General features: G+C 39.4%; 2 protein-coding genes across 4 annotated transcripts; one reads left to right on the forward strand and one right to left on the reverse strand.

The window, feature by feature from the left end:
- The first annotated feature begins 1747 nt into the window (after nucleotides 1-1747).
- On the forward strand, nucleotides 1748-10706 carry LOC116040919 (solute carrier family 35 member E2A). Its single transcript, XM_031286656.2, has 9 exons — nucleotides 1748-2029; nucleotides 2754-3232; nucleotides 3996-4131; nucleotides 4300-4427; nucleotides 6461-6581; nucleotides 6657-6710; nucleotides 6794-6866; nucleotides 7180-7325; nucleotides 8392-10706. The coding sequence occupies exons 2-9, from the start codon at nucleotides 2953-2955 to the stop codon at nucleotides 8618-8620; spliced, it is 1167 nt and encodes a 388-aa protein (XP_031142516.1). The 5' UTR covers nucleotides 1748-2029; nucleotides 2754-2952; the 3' UTR covers nucleotides 8621-10706.
- Nucleotides 10707-11654: 948 nt separating this feature from the next.
- LOC116041062 (solute carrier family 25 member 45) lies at nucleotides 11655-17259 on the reverse strand. Of its 3 annotated transcripts, none has more exons than XM_031286900.2 (7): nucleotides 17111-17259; nucleotides 15849-15905; nucleotides 15708-15751; nucleotides 15550-15621; nucleotides 15245-15433; nucleotides 13467-13701; nucleotides 11655-12407 (listed from the first exon to the last, which is right to left on the reverse strand). In XM_031286900.2, the coding sequence occupies exons 2-7, from the start codon at nucleotides 15883-15885 to the stop codon at nucleotides 12127-12129; spliced, it is 858 nt and encodes a 285-aa protein (XP_031142760.1). In that variant the 5' UTR covers nucleotides 15886-15905; nucleotides 17111-17259; the 3' UTR covers nucleotides 11655-12126. The 3 variants fall into 3 exon arrangements, with proteins under 3 accessions (XP_031142760.1, XP_031142759.1, XP_031142758.1); XM_031286899.2 differs by having other exon boundaries at nucleotides 17070-17223; XM_031286898.2 differs by having other exon boundaries at nucleotides 16988-17223.
- Between the last annotated feature and the right edge of the window lie 394 nt (nucleotides 17260-17653).

Raw genomic sequence — 17653 nt, forward strand, 5'->3', positions numbered from 1 at the left:
TGAAATAGGAGTTACAAATTAGATGCACGGACACAGATACGCATTTGCGGATACAAATCGCTCTGCATTCATTTCTGCATTGTGTTTCACAAGTCACAAATTAGAGGCACAGATACAACACAGATTTACGAAATCACTCTGTATTCATTTGTGAATTGTGTTTTACAAGTTGCAAATACTTATGAGACTGTTTTAGCACCATACTGTATATTTGTGGGTGGCTGTTTGCAGTTTTACCTATCAATTCCTGTCGATAAAGTATAATAGGGTAAATCCTGTATAGTGCATACACTTGTAGCTGTTATATATCTTTGTAAGCGCACAGTTTAATAATGGGAGAATTATAGATAAACACTGTTCCCCTGACCTCGAGTACATATCTGTAAGATGCCGGTGTTGCACCGAAATCTGTGACCCGTCGTGATCTGTGTCCCTCCTGTTAAAAGTGTAGCGCCCCCTTCCGTAGTTAAGGTTAGGGACAGGGGTTTGGTTCAGGTTGAGGTAGGGGGACACCGATCTCGATGGGTCACAGATTTCGGTGTAACACCGGCCTTTTTTTCTACAGTAGTGATCGTTACGGCTGTGTATATTCCACCCGACACCAATGTAAACACGGCGCCCTCTTGCTCCTGCTGGACACCATAAACGAACAGCAGCGGGCCCACCCCGACGGTGTTCACATAATTGCAGAAGACTGTACTCCCGACATGTTATCAACATGTCAAGTAAACTTGCTTGCGTTCTATGTTGTATGTTGTTGCGCTTGCTTGTTGTATGTCAGTTTTTACCACCACCTACCTATACTTTGTATCACATTGCACTTTTCTGCTTTTTTTGCACTTCTGGTTAGACGCAAACTGCATTTAGTTGTCTTTGTACTTGTACTCTGCACAATGACAATAAAGCTGAATCTACTCTAATCTAATCTAATTTACAAAGTTGTTGATTCATCAATTGCTGATAATAAGACCAGGGGGGAGGGGATCAGGCTGTAATTAAGTGCAGAATGGTATTTACGACAGTAACGTTAAATACAAGTACTCCACAACGACTCTAGGGGTAGCTGTTTGACAAAAAACGGAAACTGCATAGTATGCCTTTAATATTGGTATAACAAAATATAATAAAAGCATTAAAATTGTATTAAAAAAATCGTTATATTAAATATCAGCAGTACAAATTGTATCAATATAATTTTACTAAATTGAAAATAAAAATATCAATACCAATAGGGCCAAGTTTAACGAGATTTCAGGTCTAGGAGCCATTGGAGTTGTTCACTGTACTGTTACATCTGGTTAAATAATCTCAGCGATAAAATAAGTTATTAGTTAAGGAAATTAACCCACAAATTGAATAGATAATGCTCATTTCCCATCAACTGTGTTTTTTTTAATCCAAATCAAATAAAAACGGCATATTTTAATTACCACAAACACATTGACCCACGGTTATTTTGAAGACATCATTTGAGATCTTTGTTTCGTGGCAGCTGCGTCAAGTAGTCTTACCGGAAACGCGATTGTATCATGTAAAATAAAAGCATATATTATTATTCTGTCAAATGACCTATGACCTATGATCAAAAATACATATCTAAACATATTCAAAGCAACAATTACGATAAAATGAGTTAAAAACCCCGCTTAAATTTAACCAATATGGCCAATTTATTAGCTAGCGATAAAATATATTCGGGAATAGCGGTTTTATTTTGAAGGTTTTTGATTGTGTTGTTTTTCAGGTTAGCTTGGCACTGCGCTTGATTGTTGTTAGCTACGTCTCGTCGAGGTCCACAGATACGAGTAACTCCAGATAGGTGGGTTTTTGGGTGTAGTCTCATTTAACACTCCCTAATATTGTGGATATGTCGGTCAGCACGACTGGCTTTGTAACTTCCACAGCTTTGCATCTCATGTTACCGCAAAAAACAGCGGCTAGCTAACGTCAATCTGCAACTTCCTCTTTTTTTATAAAACTCGCTTTACAGAATTTTTCAGTCCAAGTTGTAGCATCCAGATTCAAAGAGGTAAGAATTATTTATATCTTGAATTTGCATTTAATCCTGACACCTTTTTGTTCTAGCTAGCTAACGTTAACTAGCTACACTAAACTTAAATACCGTCTGTCCGGCAGTGTTACATTGTTTTATGTCTTCTTATTGAGAACAAAGATCAGGGTGTTTTAAAGATACTGATCCGGTTGAACCACTCTAAACTCAGTGTAATAACGTTAACTTTATAGGCTACCAAAAAGCACATATTTTTGTGAAAAACATGTTTGTTTCACCTGTTACCCTCAGTCGTTTTTCAGCATCATGCTCAGTTTGTGGGCTCAAACGACTGCTTCCTGTCATATTAGGAGCTCAGCTGATGTTGTAGCGGTGTTTATGTGAATTAAGAATACGAAAAAGTGTTTAAACCTAGGTGTTTGCAGCATCAGTAAAGTATTAAATAAATATGTAGTTAATACAGTAGATAGTATGTAACATAACACAACAAATAGGTTAAGTATAGTGAATACAGTACGAATGTGAAGTAATATGGAGTGATGAAGAATATCCATTAGGCTATGTGATTGTATGTAAAAGATCAGACCATCATGAGACAAAATACACTATATGTAACAAGGGGATGGTCATTCACTAAATGTGTATGTGACACAGTATGATACAAAAAATGTAATCTTTACCAGTGCATTGCAAAGAGGATAATGTCCTCCCCTCTGTTCACCTTTTGTCTCTCACCTGACAGAATACTTTCCAGCTTCTGCAGCAGATGACAGGGGACGCCAGGACTTAAAGCATTCCCAGCATTTACTACAAGACTGAGAGATAGATTGACTGCTGGACCAAAAAGAAGATGGACTAACTGTCACAACTCTCATCAACCCCTCACCTCCCTCTTATCACCCACCTGTGGGGCCCCTGGATGCCCTCAGGCAGCAGGAGTGATGCCAGGCGGCAGGCAGACTGCTAGGCACCCGCTGTGGCGCCTCTTGTCACCATTCCGCAGCCACCAGGAGCGAGTGGTGCTGGCCCGCAGCGAGAGCCTGCCAGGGGAGCAGGTGCTAAAGATCACAGTCACAGAGACTACTGTGATAGAGGCAGAGTCAGGGGTATGGAACTGGCGCTCCCTGACCTACCTGGGCCTTTGGTACTTCTTCAGCTTCTGCACCCTGTTCCTCAACAAGTACATCCTGTCACTGCTAGAGGGGGAGCCCAGCATGCTTGGTAAATAAAAGGAATAGTATACTTGGTTTTGCAGGTTTTAACCTTTTATATATTGCATATGTATTTAGTTTTACTGCTGAGCATTTATATAGCATTCCACCAGTCTTAAGATTGACTTCCTGCTTTCCAGGCAAGAAAAACAACTTGCAGAAACATGCCACAGTCTTCAGATAGGTAGCAACCATGAATTGTTTTAAATTAAATTACAGTATAGGAAAAAACTCTGCTGGTGCATTGAGGGATACTTCAATGTCCAGGACTGCTTGCCAGATGCCAAATATGTGTGGATACAGATACAGAAAACGTTATTGTCCATTAGATTGGCTTAAAATGGAAATGTGTCTTTGGCACTGGCATTTAAGACAACACACCATAAATAACAGTACATACATAGCATAAACAACAATACACAGCAATTGTGCATCTTTAATGCAAGTTGAAATGATCCTTGTTTTTACTCTAACATTTACTTTTCCAAAAACATATTGTCATTATATAAATAATATATTATAATATAAATTAAATTGCATTTGATGATAAATTAACTGTGATGAAAGATATTAATGGAAACCAATCGCTGTGACTAAAACATGCAAAACCTACAGCATGACCTGTGCTGCTGTAGATTGTTAGATAGAGTCTAGCTATAGTAAATAGTAGGTTACAAGTTGCAGCTCAAGGAGTTGAAGAAGTTTATTTGACATTCATGCTGCAGGTGTTTGTGGCTGTAGCACTAACTTGTTGTCTTCCATATGCTGCCCAGGTGCAGTTCAGATGCTCTCCACCACCGTCATCGGCTTCCTAAAAATGTTTGTGCCCTGTTGCCTGTACCAGCACAAGTCCAGAACCGAGTACCCCCCCAACTTCATCATGATCATGCTGTTTGTTGGGCTCATGAGGTGGGTCCCCTCTCTTTTTTTTTTTTTGGTAAATTTGTAAATCACCAGTTGGAGACTAACTAGTTGCTTCTAAGAAAGAAGAGCAGACTTGATAATACAATGACAAATGAACTAATGCAATCTCTTTTTTTTCTAAAAGTCCAGTATTGCCATCACCTTTGTCTCCAGGTTCAGCACAGTGGTTCTGGGCTTGGTGAGCCTGAAGAATGTGGCAGTGTCTTTTGCAGAGACAGTGAAGAGCTCAGCACCCATCTTCACTGTCATCATGTCCAGGCTGATCCTCGGAGAGTACACAGGTAGAGGACACACTGATGTATGTCTGTATGAGGGGTTGGGGTGTAAAATGTCAGAATAGCAGCGCTTTAGGGGACAAATCAATCAATCAATCAATTAATCAATCAATCAATCACTCAATCAATCAATTCTAATTGTCACATGAAATCGTTAGAAATTAGATCAAAAGATGGATGCTTTTGATGACATATAAACAGCAAATCTCATCGCTGTGCTGAGCAGAGGTGTCAAAATTATTCACATTCATTCCTCAGGTAGAAGTATAGATACTAGGGTTTAAAAAGACTTCTGTTGAAGTATTAACTCAAGCTTTTTACTCAAGTAAAAGTGTAAAAGTACTGGTTTCAAAACTACTTAAAGTATACAAGTAAAAGTAATGTAAGGGGAAAAAAAATAATATCAATATGCTTTTTCAAATTAGACGGCAAGTTTTGGAAACAATTCGTGGTACTTGGGTGCGCAGAGTTTGCAGCGCATTCGAAAGGAGTTGTTTTTGCATCCAACCATTTCGAAAAATTCTTCCAGGTACGGCCAGGGATGTAGAAGGGTTGGCTGGTCTTCATGGCTACCAACCTCCTCGCTGGTGCTTGGTTGGGCCATTTCGCTCGAGTTCTCTTGAGTCTCTGCCACAGACATCTTCGTACTAGGCTACAAACGTCTGCTATTTCCTCGCTGGAGTGTGACGTGATTTGTGTCATGTGCAGGTGCGATGGATCGCGTACAAACCAATAGGGTGTCAGAATGGTATATGTTTATACTTCTCATCCAACCCCAATCAAATTCACTCCATCCGGATGGTGCGATTTATCTGGATAGGTTTTTTTGGTGTTTTTGTGAACGATGACAATCCGGAATGAAAACAAGCCATACTGAAATCGGAGTAACGAGGCTATTTTTAAATGTATGTAAAAATAATGTAAGGAGAGTAGAAAGTACAGATAATTGCGTGAAAATGTAAGGAGTAGAAGTAAAAAGTCTGCTGTAAAATCATTACTCCAGTAAAGTATACTGCCCTACAAAGCAAAAAGGCAGTAACTACGCAGAGTGCAGAACTGAGAAAAATGACTTTAAAGTTATCCTGTCATCCAGCTAAGTAGTTGTAGGTAGATTATTGGACATGTGGCTGTTTTTGTTACTTTATATTAGCTTATTCTTTGTACATATCAATCCTCATATTTAATTTGATATTTTACCCCTATTTTGCAGTTACTGTATTCTTGCTTTGTATTACTTACCAAAAACGTGGCACCATACCAAGGAAAAAGGCAGTAACTACAGATTCTTCAAAAACTATTTTGCCACAACTTGGGCTCTGGGTGTGTTAGATACACTGTATTTGAAATAATTGGAACCATTTGTTTTCCTGAACATGGATATACCAAAACCAATACTAATTTGACCATTTTAGGTCAATATTTTCCACCCGGAAGCTGTTCTGGTGCTGAAACGGCTGCTTAAAGTCTCACATTGCTAAGCTGTTATCAAGTTATCCTGTCATCCAGCTATGTAGTTGTAGTTAGATTATTGGACATGTGGCTGTTTTTGTTACTTTATATTAGCTTATTCTTTGTACATATCAATCCTCATATTTAATTTGATATTTTACCCCTATTTTGCAGTTACTGTATTCTTGCTTTGTTTCACTAGGGCTTTTTGCAGTTACTGTACAAACGACTACCATTTTTCTCCAAAACGACACACATTTGAGATAAGATGTTTTGGCACATAACAAAGGATGCCTTGAATGTCATGAAAATGATAATAACTCATTTTTGACCAAAAATGCAGTTACTGCCTTTTTGTTTTGTAGGGCAGTATAGATACCCCAAATTTCTATTTAAGTAAGGAAATGAAGTATTTGTACTTTGTTACTTGACACCTCTGGTGCTGAGTAAAACATTTCATTTCACAACTCTCCCATCGGTCACTTTGTTGGCATTATGCAGGAATGTGTTGCTACCAGAAGGACTGCCACAGGGAAACCAGGTCAAATGGTTTTGTGTGGTTAAGTGTGGTGACTCATTTCAATCTGCAGGACTGTGGGTGAACCTGTCCCTGTTGCCTGTCATGGCCGGTCTGGGCCTCTGCACAGCCACGGAGATTAGCTTCAACATGCTCGGCTTCACTGCCGCTCTCTCCACCAACATCATGGACTGGTACTGCAGCACTTAACACAGATATCCCACGGCAGTGTGATGCTTTATTTAATAACCCTTTATCTCTGATCTCAGTTTGCAGAACGTATTCTCCAAAAAACTGCTAAGTGGAGACACATACAAATTCAGGTAAAAGACTCTGAAACCGCTGAGTGAAATTACAGTATTTGATGCAATCAAACACTTATTCTAAAAACTGTGACTTATTTCAGCCCTCTAGAACTGCAGTTCTATACCAGCGCAGCAGCAGTCATCATGCTTATACCTGCCTGGGTGTTCCTCCTGGTAGGTCAACACATCATTGTTACAATTATTGTTGCACTGAATTATTATTACAGTTAGGCGTGTATTTATTTATTTACATTGTGTTTCACAACTAAAGTCTGTAGTCATTTGTGGCATTAATTCTCTTAAATAAGAAGCAATATGACACTGCCAATTTCAATCAGCTGTTAGGCAATACAGTAGCAATATTCCCATAAGAAACGGGAAGGAATCTTTATTACATGATGAGTTTATAAATTACAAAGTACAGGACTGAAGGTGGAGGTGGTGTGGGGATGTTGATGGTTGTCGTGCTCCGTCTCCATGTATCCAGGACATCCCAGTAATCGGGATGAGTGGGCGAAGCTTCATCTTCAGTCAAGACATTGTCCTGTTGCTACTTTTCGACGGTGTCCTGTTCCACCTGCAGAGCGTCACTGCCTATGCTCTCATGGGACGGATTTCCCCTGTTACCTTCAGGTAAGAGACAGGCACAAAACCCATTTATAACATGGCTCTTAATATTTACTAAAACCATTGACAACATGTTATCATGTCTGGTTACTTGTGTCACCATTCCTTACTTGGCTTATACCAGCTGCAGGTTTTGGTTTTCTAATGAAGCTGATGTTGAAGATAATTATATACACTGTTGGCCACTTTATTGGGTACGCCTGCCTGAATATGATCCCTTTTCCTTTTTCCAGTACAGAACATAGTTCCTGGTAAGGTTTATTACTGCTTACCAAGCTTACCAGACCTGCTGTAGCCCTCTTCCCAATTGTTTTGATTATGAAAGCTGTAAAGGCAATCTGTTTCTGATGTTAATATACAACAGACTGTAGCTGATCTGTAATCTGAATGTGTTTATGACTACTAAACGTCACCATCAGCCACACAAAATGTATTTTGTTAACAAACTAAACCTTCAAATCAGACAAATATCAATTAAAAAAAAATTAAAGGTTTTTATAAAATGTCATAGTGTTGAGACAACCCTGGGTCTTGAAGTCGGTGGAGAGCAACTGCGGCGCCTGGCTCTTAAAACTGCAGCCGCCTCGATCTCTTGAGGTTATTGTTCCCCATGTGTGCGTGACATCAGAGCAAATCAGGGTCAAGTCAGACATAGTCTCCCATCCGGCCGAAAAGAGTGACATCCAGAGAATTTCCGACAGAACAAGAGCAATCCCGTAAGTCGAACGTCGTGGATATAGACTAAGTCAGACACAAATCTAACCGGCATGCATTGTGCGGCGATTTCCGGTGATCAATGCGCAGGCCTGGCACATCTCAAACAAGCCTTATGTCTCTCGTTCTGCGGCATCAATTTTTATTTATTGTTAGCACCTGTAAATGATAAGTGCATTATGACTTGACACATTGACCTGCTGAAAAAAAGCAGAGCGTGTTGCCATGAAAGGGCGTAGCTGGTCAACAACAATGCTGATGTATGTTGTGACATGTAAATCATGCTCAGTTAGTATTAGCCTACACTGAATTAATTTGATGTTAATGCCAAGAGTAAAAACCTTCATCTCTTCCTCAGTGTTGCCAGTACTGTCAAACACGCCCTGTTAGTTTGGCTGAGCATCATCGTGTTCAGTAACCAGATCACTATCCTCAGCGCCATCGGCACCGTCCTCGTGTTCATCGGGGTCTTCTTGTACAACAAGGCCAGGCAGTTCCAGAGGGCAACCTTACAGGCCATGGCTCATGAGCAGGACCACAAACCTCTTCTGCAGGACCAGAATGTCCAAGCCTCTCAGTCGCACTGAGGACTCGACACTTTAGACTAAAATGCTGCCTGAAATCAAGGTCTTAACAAAATTCTTTTTGCTTATCTGTAGCTGTCCAGACAGTATGCCTGGACACATTCCAGTTTGTTTTGTTTTCCCAGGATCCATTTAGTGTCATTGTCATGTCCTAGAGGTTAAGGTAAATCTTGGTGACTGGCTTGGTGCAGGTCAGTGTCTGTTTGACAAAACCATCACTAGTCCTGTGGAGCAGCTTAGACAGTATTTATTTGTCCCTTACCTGATTACGTACGTGTATCTAATCATCCTTGATCCTTTTCTTTGTTTAATGTCAGTCAGTAAAAGGGGAAGCTCAGGGTGTCCTTCAGCTTTTGAAGGAATTGACTTCTGTTAGCTCTTTGTCTTACATTTGCATTCCAGAGTGTGCTGGTTTATCTTTCATCTGTGGTACAGCGGCTGCTGATTGTATGTTATTGTAAATATGTGTAAAGCATCAAAGCTGTAAGATTTTAATTCTGTGATGGTGTAACATACAATGTCAAATTGATCTTGATTGCATCTTAATATAAGATGTGAATAGGGCACTGGTGCCTGAGATGGGAGGCCTTTTGTAGGGTTGTCCAGCCAAAGCATAGATTTACCAATTTTTGACAATTTTTTTAAACAATGTGTGGAACATTTGAAAGCCACATACTGCATTCTAAGAATGCTCATCCTCCATCATGAACTGTTGCGAGTGTATGTAGGGGTTTATGTTCTAGCATTTTTTTAACGTTCAATGTTTTTTTTTTTTGTAAACGGACTCTCCCTCAGTGCATGCTGGGATAGCAGCCCCGGGGACCATCAACAGGAAAAGAGCCTTAGAGAATGAATGGATCGATGAGCTGCTGTAGATCACAGATTCATAATCTTAAAGAAAAATGATTTATTACAACATGAGTTTTATTTTTGTAGCTCGGCCCGTCGGCTCTATCGGTTATGTCCAACGGTCAGGCGATCAAACAGGTTTTAAACAAGTGACAAGTTAGTCACATTAGAAGGCAAACTGTAAAATTCATACACAACCTGTCTGTTGTAAACATCCATAACCGTTTACAAACCATCTTCCTGGTTCAAGCGTCAACTCAGTTTTCTTGTGAGGGGGACATTACGTACAAATGCACTCACTTTGTTCCTGTTTTTACAGTATGTGGAAAAACGTCTTGTTCACAAGCTGTCTGAATGACTAATAAAATAAAACCCAACTTGTAAGTTTGCCACATGCATCAAACCCCAGTTACTTCATACAAGTAGGATTCAATGTAAAAACCTACTTCTGTGAGCCATACTGTGGTTGTTGCTACTTTTAAACACATCAGCATCACATCAGCTGTTCATGATAACTTCATGATACGAGCTGTGAAATTCACATTCAGTAAGTGACTTTCCCATGTTGACATCTAGCCGAAAATGGCTAATTTAACATACATATGAATCTTATTCTGACAATAATGCTTTAATCATACTGCCCCGAGTCTCCTACTCTACTAGTGTGTGCGTCCAGGCTTCTCTCCTAATTTTTCTGAGGTCAGTGACTAACAAAGTCCATCTGTTATCTGATAGGACAAATCTGTGTTAATCATTGTCGTCTGACAAACCATCGGTTTGAGCATTTTAATATTGCTCTACATTTGCAGCGTTTTTTTTTCTCCTGTTCTGACCTGTTGGGCTTATACTAAGTTTTGAATTTTACCAGAAGGGTTGTCTGACTTTTTAATTAACATTATAAACCTGTTCATTCTATACGGTTATTTCCTGTTATTGAGAATTTGTTTCTTGAAGTGCTTATAAAAACCAGGTGTGGGCTTAGATTTGATATTGATACCCTAAGAATATATGTTTTTACACTTCTCTTCCATATTTAGTCATTGGAATGCTGCTCCAAGAGGTAAGTCCAAACATGAGGTGGCTGAGGTGGGAAGTGTTGATGTAGGAGAGAGCAGTTATGAACTGTTTGTTTGGGAACGTGCAAATCAAAGATGTAAAAATATTCATTAATGTGACTCTTTAATGAGGATGTAATGTTTGGTGGACACTGTGCAGAAAATAAAGTATTTTGTCTTCGGCACATTGTATAAGCGCATTTTGTATTTTGAGTGGTCAGCCAGTATTGACAGTGATCTCATGTTGCATTGCTGATATATATATATATATATATATATATATATATATATATATATATATATATATATATATATATATATATATATATATATATATATATATATACTAGTATCCTGATTATAACTCGTTTAGTTTTTTAAATATCCTACTTTTATACATTTATCCTTTCTTTGCATATGTAAACAATGTATTTTTCATTCATTTTTCAACTTGGAAATAGAATTTTGATCAACAATTCTTAAAAAAGATAATGTTTTTTTAAACATCTGACTGCTGGGGCTGGAATCAATGCGGATGAGAGTGGTGAGAGAGTGACTAAACCGTAGAGTTGTGGGCCAGAAAGACTTTTTTTTTTTTTTTTTTTTTTTACAAAACAGTCATTTGATCTAAATATGTCAATTCTAGCAGCTTTAACTCAAGGTCCATCCAATCCCACCTCAAGACAAGGACGGATACTGCCAACTCAACAGCGACCACACGTGGCTGGGCTGTCAGAACATCTACAACATCAGAGTCTTTAAGTCACAAGGAGACAGGACTTAACACTAACCATTCAACACCTTCCAAGGGGGAATCTCTGGAGGACAGACTGAATGAACCCTGGAAACGACATCCGCTGAACAGCAGTACAAAACTGGTCACAGCTCCGACCTCAACAGACGAGGGATCTCATTTCTAGGACGGACAGATATGCCAAAGGTGCCATGTGTACAGAGTCAACAGAAGTAGCAGAACATTAACATTTGGAGACTCTGAATGCCGAAAGCCACGCATAGTAATGTTCCACCTATTCTTATACACAGTTTATTCATTTGTGGCCTTTAAACCAAATTTCTAGGGGGGTGGGGTTACTAGATGGACTCCATGGAACAGTCACCAATAATAAAATCACCTCCATTATTTGTATTGTTTATTTATTAGCAATTCCTTCACGGTTTGTGTCCAGTTGAGAGGAATAAAATGCTTTGAAATAAAAAAACCTATAGTGAAAAACATGGCTCTGTCCGCAACAAAGTTATAATGTTTACATTCACATTTTGGACAACAATGGATTTGATATTCAGTAAACATGAACAGCTTAATTTCAGGTCACAAGAAAATCAGCTGGAGCTGAATTTGATCAATTATGTTCAGCTGAAGTGTGTTCAGATGCGGTGTGCAGGTCTGTAATGTTTAGAGGCATAACAATGTGGAATAGCTTGCCAACTATCATAGTGGAGTCACCCAGTAAGGCAAGTTTTAAGTAACCCTGAGAATATCTGACCTACAGTCAAATTGTGTATGTATATTAAAATGTCCACACCACAGGTAGATCTTTCAATTTGCATGGCAAGGAGTGTATCTAATTGACGTCAAGAGTGAGGTCATCTCATCGGTGGGCAGAAAATCCTCATCAGACTCTCGTAGCTGAGGAAGGTGACGGCGTTGACAGGGAAGGCTCTCAGGCTGTTCAGTAGAAGACCTTTGAAAAAGACCCTCACTCCCTCCTCTCTGAAGCTCGCTCTCATGCAGTGGAGGACCCCTCTGTACTCCCGGCCGCCGGCCCCTGACATCTGGAGTCGGGCTTTCACCACGTCCATGGGCGTGGCAAAGGCCCAGGTCACCACACCCGCCACGCCACCTGCCATCAATATTGCAAGCGTACCTGACAACAGAAAAGTTAACTGAATAATGTAAATCTTTCAAGTCGTGCCTGTACTGGAAAATGACTGTAGATTAAAATCAAAACTAAAACCCAACATTCTCAAAGCTGGACTCACCAATGTTACATATGTTTAGTTTTTTTAATTCAGTTTGGTATCTTTCATGTAGAAGCCTACTTCCACAAGGAAAAGAAAAAAAAGGACAAAACTGGTAAATTATGAGATAAGTCAAACGTATGCAATACTAAATCAAACGCATAAGACTTTTTAATATGATGTAAGGTCAGATCACTCCCAGGTCAGAGGTTAGAAGCAGAGAAGTTCTATTCAGCCATACTCCATCACTAAACCTGTCCGGTGTTCAAGTATAAATGTATGTCTGTCGCTACAAGTTGAGGGAGTCGAAGGGCCGTTTCCTTTGAAGGCCAACGGAAACAGGCTGAAGAGCCCCACACACACAGGTTACTGACAAACACATACACCCGCAAATAGCCTATTCCCCAAAGGACTTACATTGATTTGGGTGAGCATTTGTGTTTGTGGCGCCTATGTTATGACGCCATTAATATCGTTTCATAACCCAAACTTGACAGCTTCAGCAGGAGATAAATGTCTCATGGAAATACACAGATCCTCAGAGTTTGGATGACACTACACAGCACTACATTGTGCCTAAATCTCCTCATTCGAGATTTCATTAAATGCTTCTGTGTAAGTCATCAAAGTCTCCCAAACCTTCTTCATGTATCGAGTTAAGCTGCTCCTGAGTTTTTGCTAACAATCATAAGATGCTAAGTCAAAATTTAATTATCTCTTGATATATTATCATAATTTTCTTGTAGTATCTCATAATTTTGACTAAGAAAGTTAAAAGTTTGGCTCACCATGTCATCATTTTGATTCACCATTAGTATTTTTTTTTTTTTTTTTTTTTTTTTTTTATTTCTAACATTTTATCCATTATTTTTCCTGACAGAAATGACCTTCCATATTTCACACAATACCCTAGTTACTTAATTATTGAGGGTCGGTAATGTTGCACTATTCCCTCTGAAACTGACCTGGCTCTTTGCCGCTCTCGGTCAGAGCCTTTCGAGTGACCTCATAAGGTAAAAAGTAGAGTCCATAGCAGGGTATGTCCCTCAGGGCTAGGGCCAGCCCTCCTCTGAACAGACCCCTGGGTCCCTCCTTCTTCAAGATGACAGCAACACAATGAATGGGTCCACGGTATCGGTCAGCAGTTGTTTGACCCTGCAGACGCACCTTCACCAGGTCAACGGGGGCAGTAATAAACACCTGAAAGCAGATCAAGTTAATGGGTTAGTCCACCAAAATTATGCCTAATGGTTATGATTATGTTTTAGTCCGTATTTTATAAGTTTTATGACATAAAGAAGCAAAACACATCACAATAACGGATATCCCTGGTGATATTCTAGATTTTTTTTAATGACAACAAATCCCATAAAAAGACTAAAACCAGCAAAGACTAAAACTAATCTACTACTTCTAACTAACAAGTACTGCCTGATATATCTCAAACATTAAGTGTTTGCTAACCGGAATAAATATCAAGTTCCATCCAGGTGTTTTTGTTTCTATAGGCGAGCTGGACCAGAGAATATAGACCGGTGATGCCGTTTTGCTGTTGATGAAATTTGCTGGAAATTATGTAATGTAGCGTTTTATGTGAAGTGAGCACTGTGCCGGACTCCCCCGACCCATCCGCAAAACTAATTCAACCTAGGGGGCACACTGCATTCTAAGTGGTTTCTGTGACATCAGAAATACTTCAATGAGTATGTAGTTCCGCTCACAGTTTAGTAGGCGGTCCTTAATGTGGCCCAGGACACATACACGTACACATTGCTATAAGAATGTGGCCATATGTGGCCTGAACCCCCTCCGAATGTGGTCTGAGTGATCAGATCTCAATGCGTCTTCAATGCGTCCTGCGTGCATTCACACCTGTACTTAGAGCTGTCCTGTTGGTTACACCACTAGAAGGCCCCCTATTTAACCACCAGTAGGCCTCCTGGTGGTTAGATAAAATACTGTGTGAACTAAATACTGATTGTCATGACATTTGACATATTCATGATCTACAGAGGATGGTTGTTTCCTAAAGATTTTGATGAGCCCATGGCCACCACCATCAGGTCAGAATTAATTCTCTGGTCCATGACATGGTTAGCTGAAAGAGTAATGGCCAGATTTCCCAAAGGTTGCTCTTAAAGTATGTTCTTAAAGTAAATTCGAATATTAAGGGCTGCCTAATATTCGTTCAAATATCAATATTTTTTTTAATATTCGAATTATATTCGAATATCGAAGTTCGGTGTCAAAGCCCTATCCTGCACCTGCCAGGTGGGATGTGCACACAATTACTTTTATAAATTCTTACCTGAACACAGGAAATATCTAAATATAGGAAATATCTAAATGTACATGGTTGATTTTCATGAACCTTTGGCCTCTTCTCAGGCGCCTGGCTCAGGTCACATTCTTAATCTTAACCCAGTTCTGACTACTTTTTTGAGGGATGCACATGAACTTTGCAACCTCTAGGGGCCAATAGCACTTAACATTCATCTTGTTTTCTTTTTACACAATATCTGAATTCTCCTTAGAGTAGGTGGAAAACACATGCGCTACAAGAAACTATAAACATGTGCTATTACCTATGTGAATTGAGAGTCTTCACACCCTGAGAATGGTCAGTTTCATAGTGGTCCTGTGAAACCCTCACAATCATCATGCCAGTAATATCTGCAGTTACGGTCCTGCAAAGGTGCTTTGGATCAAACTAGCCAGTACTGTATATGTCAGGTGTTCTTACCTGCACCAGGCCTGAGAAGCAGCCGGCAGTGAAGACATGTGCAGCAGAAGCCGGTTTGCCTTGATTGCGGTCACTGCGCTGAGACTGAGTGAGGTAATCTAAGGCATTACTGTAAGAGCCAAAGACAACAGAGTTGGTGATGCCCGTGGTCAGCACCGGAAATGCCATGCCCTTGAAGAATCCATGGAGCTGGTGTAATAAAGGCATAATAAATAGATAAATAAGCATGCATCAATATTTTCTGTCTTGGAGGCTATTTATGCAGTGCTACTTGGTAAAACAATTTAAGAGGACATAACACCTACCCCTTCATTAGAGTATGTTTTAGCCATACAGTGAAATATCCCTTTGTAAACAGACTGGGCCTGCAGGCGCACCTACAAATTAAACAAGAGGTGTCAGAAGAAAAACTAGCCTAGTTTTATGCATTTGGTCATGTTTATAGATTTCAGTGTCATGCAACCTTCACAGTGTCTAATGGATGACCAACTGCCAGTCCAACTGCACCTACAATAACCAACAAGGAAATGTTATTTCTCCACATACAAATACTGTATTTAATCAACTTTCTGTTATGTCAAAAATAAAATACAGTTTTTCTTACCAGAAATGCTCCCAGCTATGAATTCCAAAAAAGGCATGGCTTGCACAATTTCACAACCTGCAAAGAAGACCAAAGTGTTTGAGGCGTTAAAAAGATAATACCTGAGGATACTGCTTTACAGCTGAAGCAGACAGACTACCTGCACCTTGACTGCAGTGCTCAGCAGCACTTTATCGTGGCTTCCATTCAACTAGTTTGATACTTTTAAAGAGCATATACACTTTTTTTTTATTTGGTTGTTTTCTGTAACTGTTGAGATAAATGTCTAATGTCCTCTTGTATGTTGTGTTGGTGGTTTTGCCCTCTACTGCGAATACAATTTCCCCTTAAGGGACAATAAAGATCTGAACTGACTAGTTAATATATGACAGTTACATATGGGTCAGGTAGATGTTTACATCAAATTGAGCAAAAGTTAAACTGTAGAGTAGTGGTTTTCCACCTTTTTTGTATAAGACCCCCCACAGACCGGTCACATGAACTCAACCCCTTCATCGATTCACGATGTATGTTCCAAATGTATAACACTATTCATAATAGTGAATATTTTTTATACTTGTTTAACTGTATAGCCTATATATAGATTGCTAATGTTTCAACCATGTATTCATTTGACTAATTATTTGCAGTGTCTAATCTGAAGACCTGCTTTTAGCTAACCATTTAAGCCACTTATAATACCTTAAGATCATTATTTCTACGGTTTTATCATTACTTTTAGAGATACTGTTTAAACGTCTGTCCTCGCTTGCTAACTAGTTTTCAACTATAGTTTACCTAACTACAACATAGTACTCAGGTGTTAGGCCTACAGCTGATATATTCTTTTAATCAAATCACTTTATTTATTTTTTCAAATTAGTTGAGCTGCTCCACAATATTTCCACCACGTAACGTTACCCCCTGGCAACAGAAGACGTAGCCCCTGGGGTACAAGCGTACAAGTTAAGACTACGCCTGGTTGTAATTTAGAGGAGTTGGCAACAAATGACGTTCCTTTTTCTACAACTCTTCGTATGACTTTACGTTAAACGTTAGTGATAGTCTGAACTACACGTCGCCTGCAAAACCCGTTCAGTTACACATGTATGTATACAGGTTACCATACGGTGTAAAAGAATTATATTATGCAAAAAAGCCTAGACCATCCTGCTGCTCCTCGGTTCGGTAAAGTTAAAAAAAGATATTCACAGATTCGAACTTCTGGGATCAATAACTCACCAGGGAACGTTATTAAAACACAAACGACGCCTATTTCCTACCGTAGTAAGGGAGACGACAAGCTACAACCTCATTTTCATCCAAACGAGTCGTCCACCGAACTGGAAAATAACCTTGGTCTCCGGCTGTGAGACGAGTGCGCAGGGACCGTCTACAAAATGCAACAACGAAGAGAGATACAACAAAATATTTAATAGCTTCAATATTAATGTAGTGTCATTGCTTCACACATAACTGGTCTCCTGTTAGTTGTACTACAACACTTACTTTTGTAAAATAAGGGTATAGGCTATGCATAATTTGGGGGAATATTGATTGGCAAAAAATATTCAAATAGTTATACAGTGTAACGTTAGTGTATGTTTTGAACAATTGAAGGATTTACACTCAATATACACATATAACTGGTCTCCTACTGGTTGTACTACAACACTTATTATGGAAATAAAATGCCTGTGTATAATTTTAACCCTTCCATCCAAACTGAACACCTCACTGGAGACATGTCACGTGCCAGCCTGCTTCAAGACCTCAACCATAATCCCTGTCCCCAAGAAACAAAGGACCACAGGACTTAATGACTT

Source organism: Sander lucioperca, chromosome 12 (genome assembly GCF_008315115.2).
Source record: "Sander lucioperca isolate FBNREF2018 chromosome 12, SLUC_FBN_1.2, whole genome shotgun sequence".
NCBI classification, from domain to species: Eukaryota; Metazoa; Chordata; class Actinopteri; order Perciformes; family Percidae; genus Sander; species Sander lucioperca.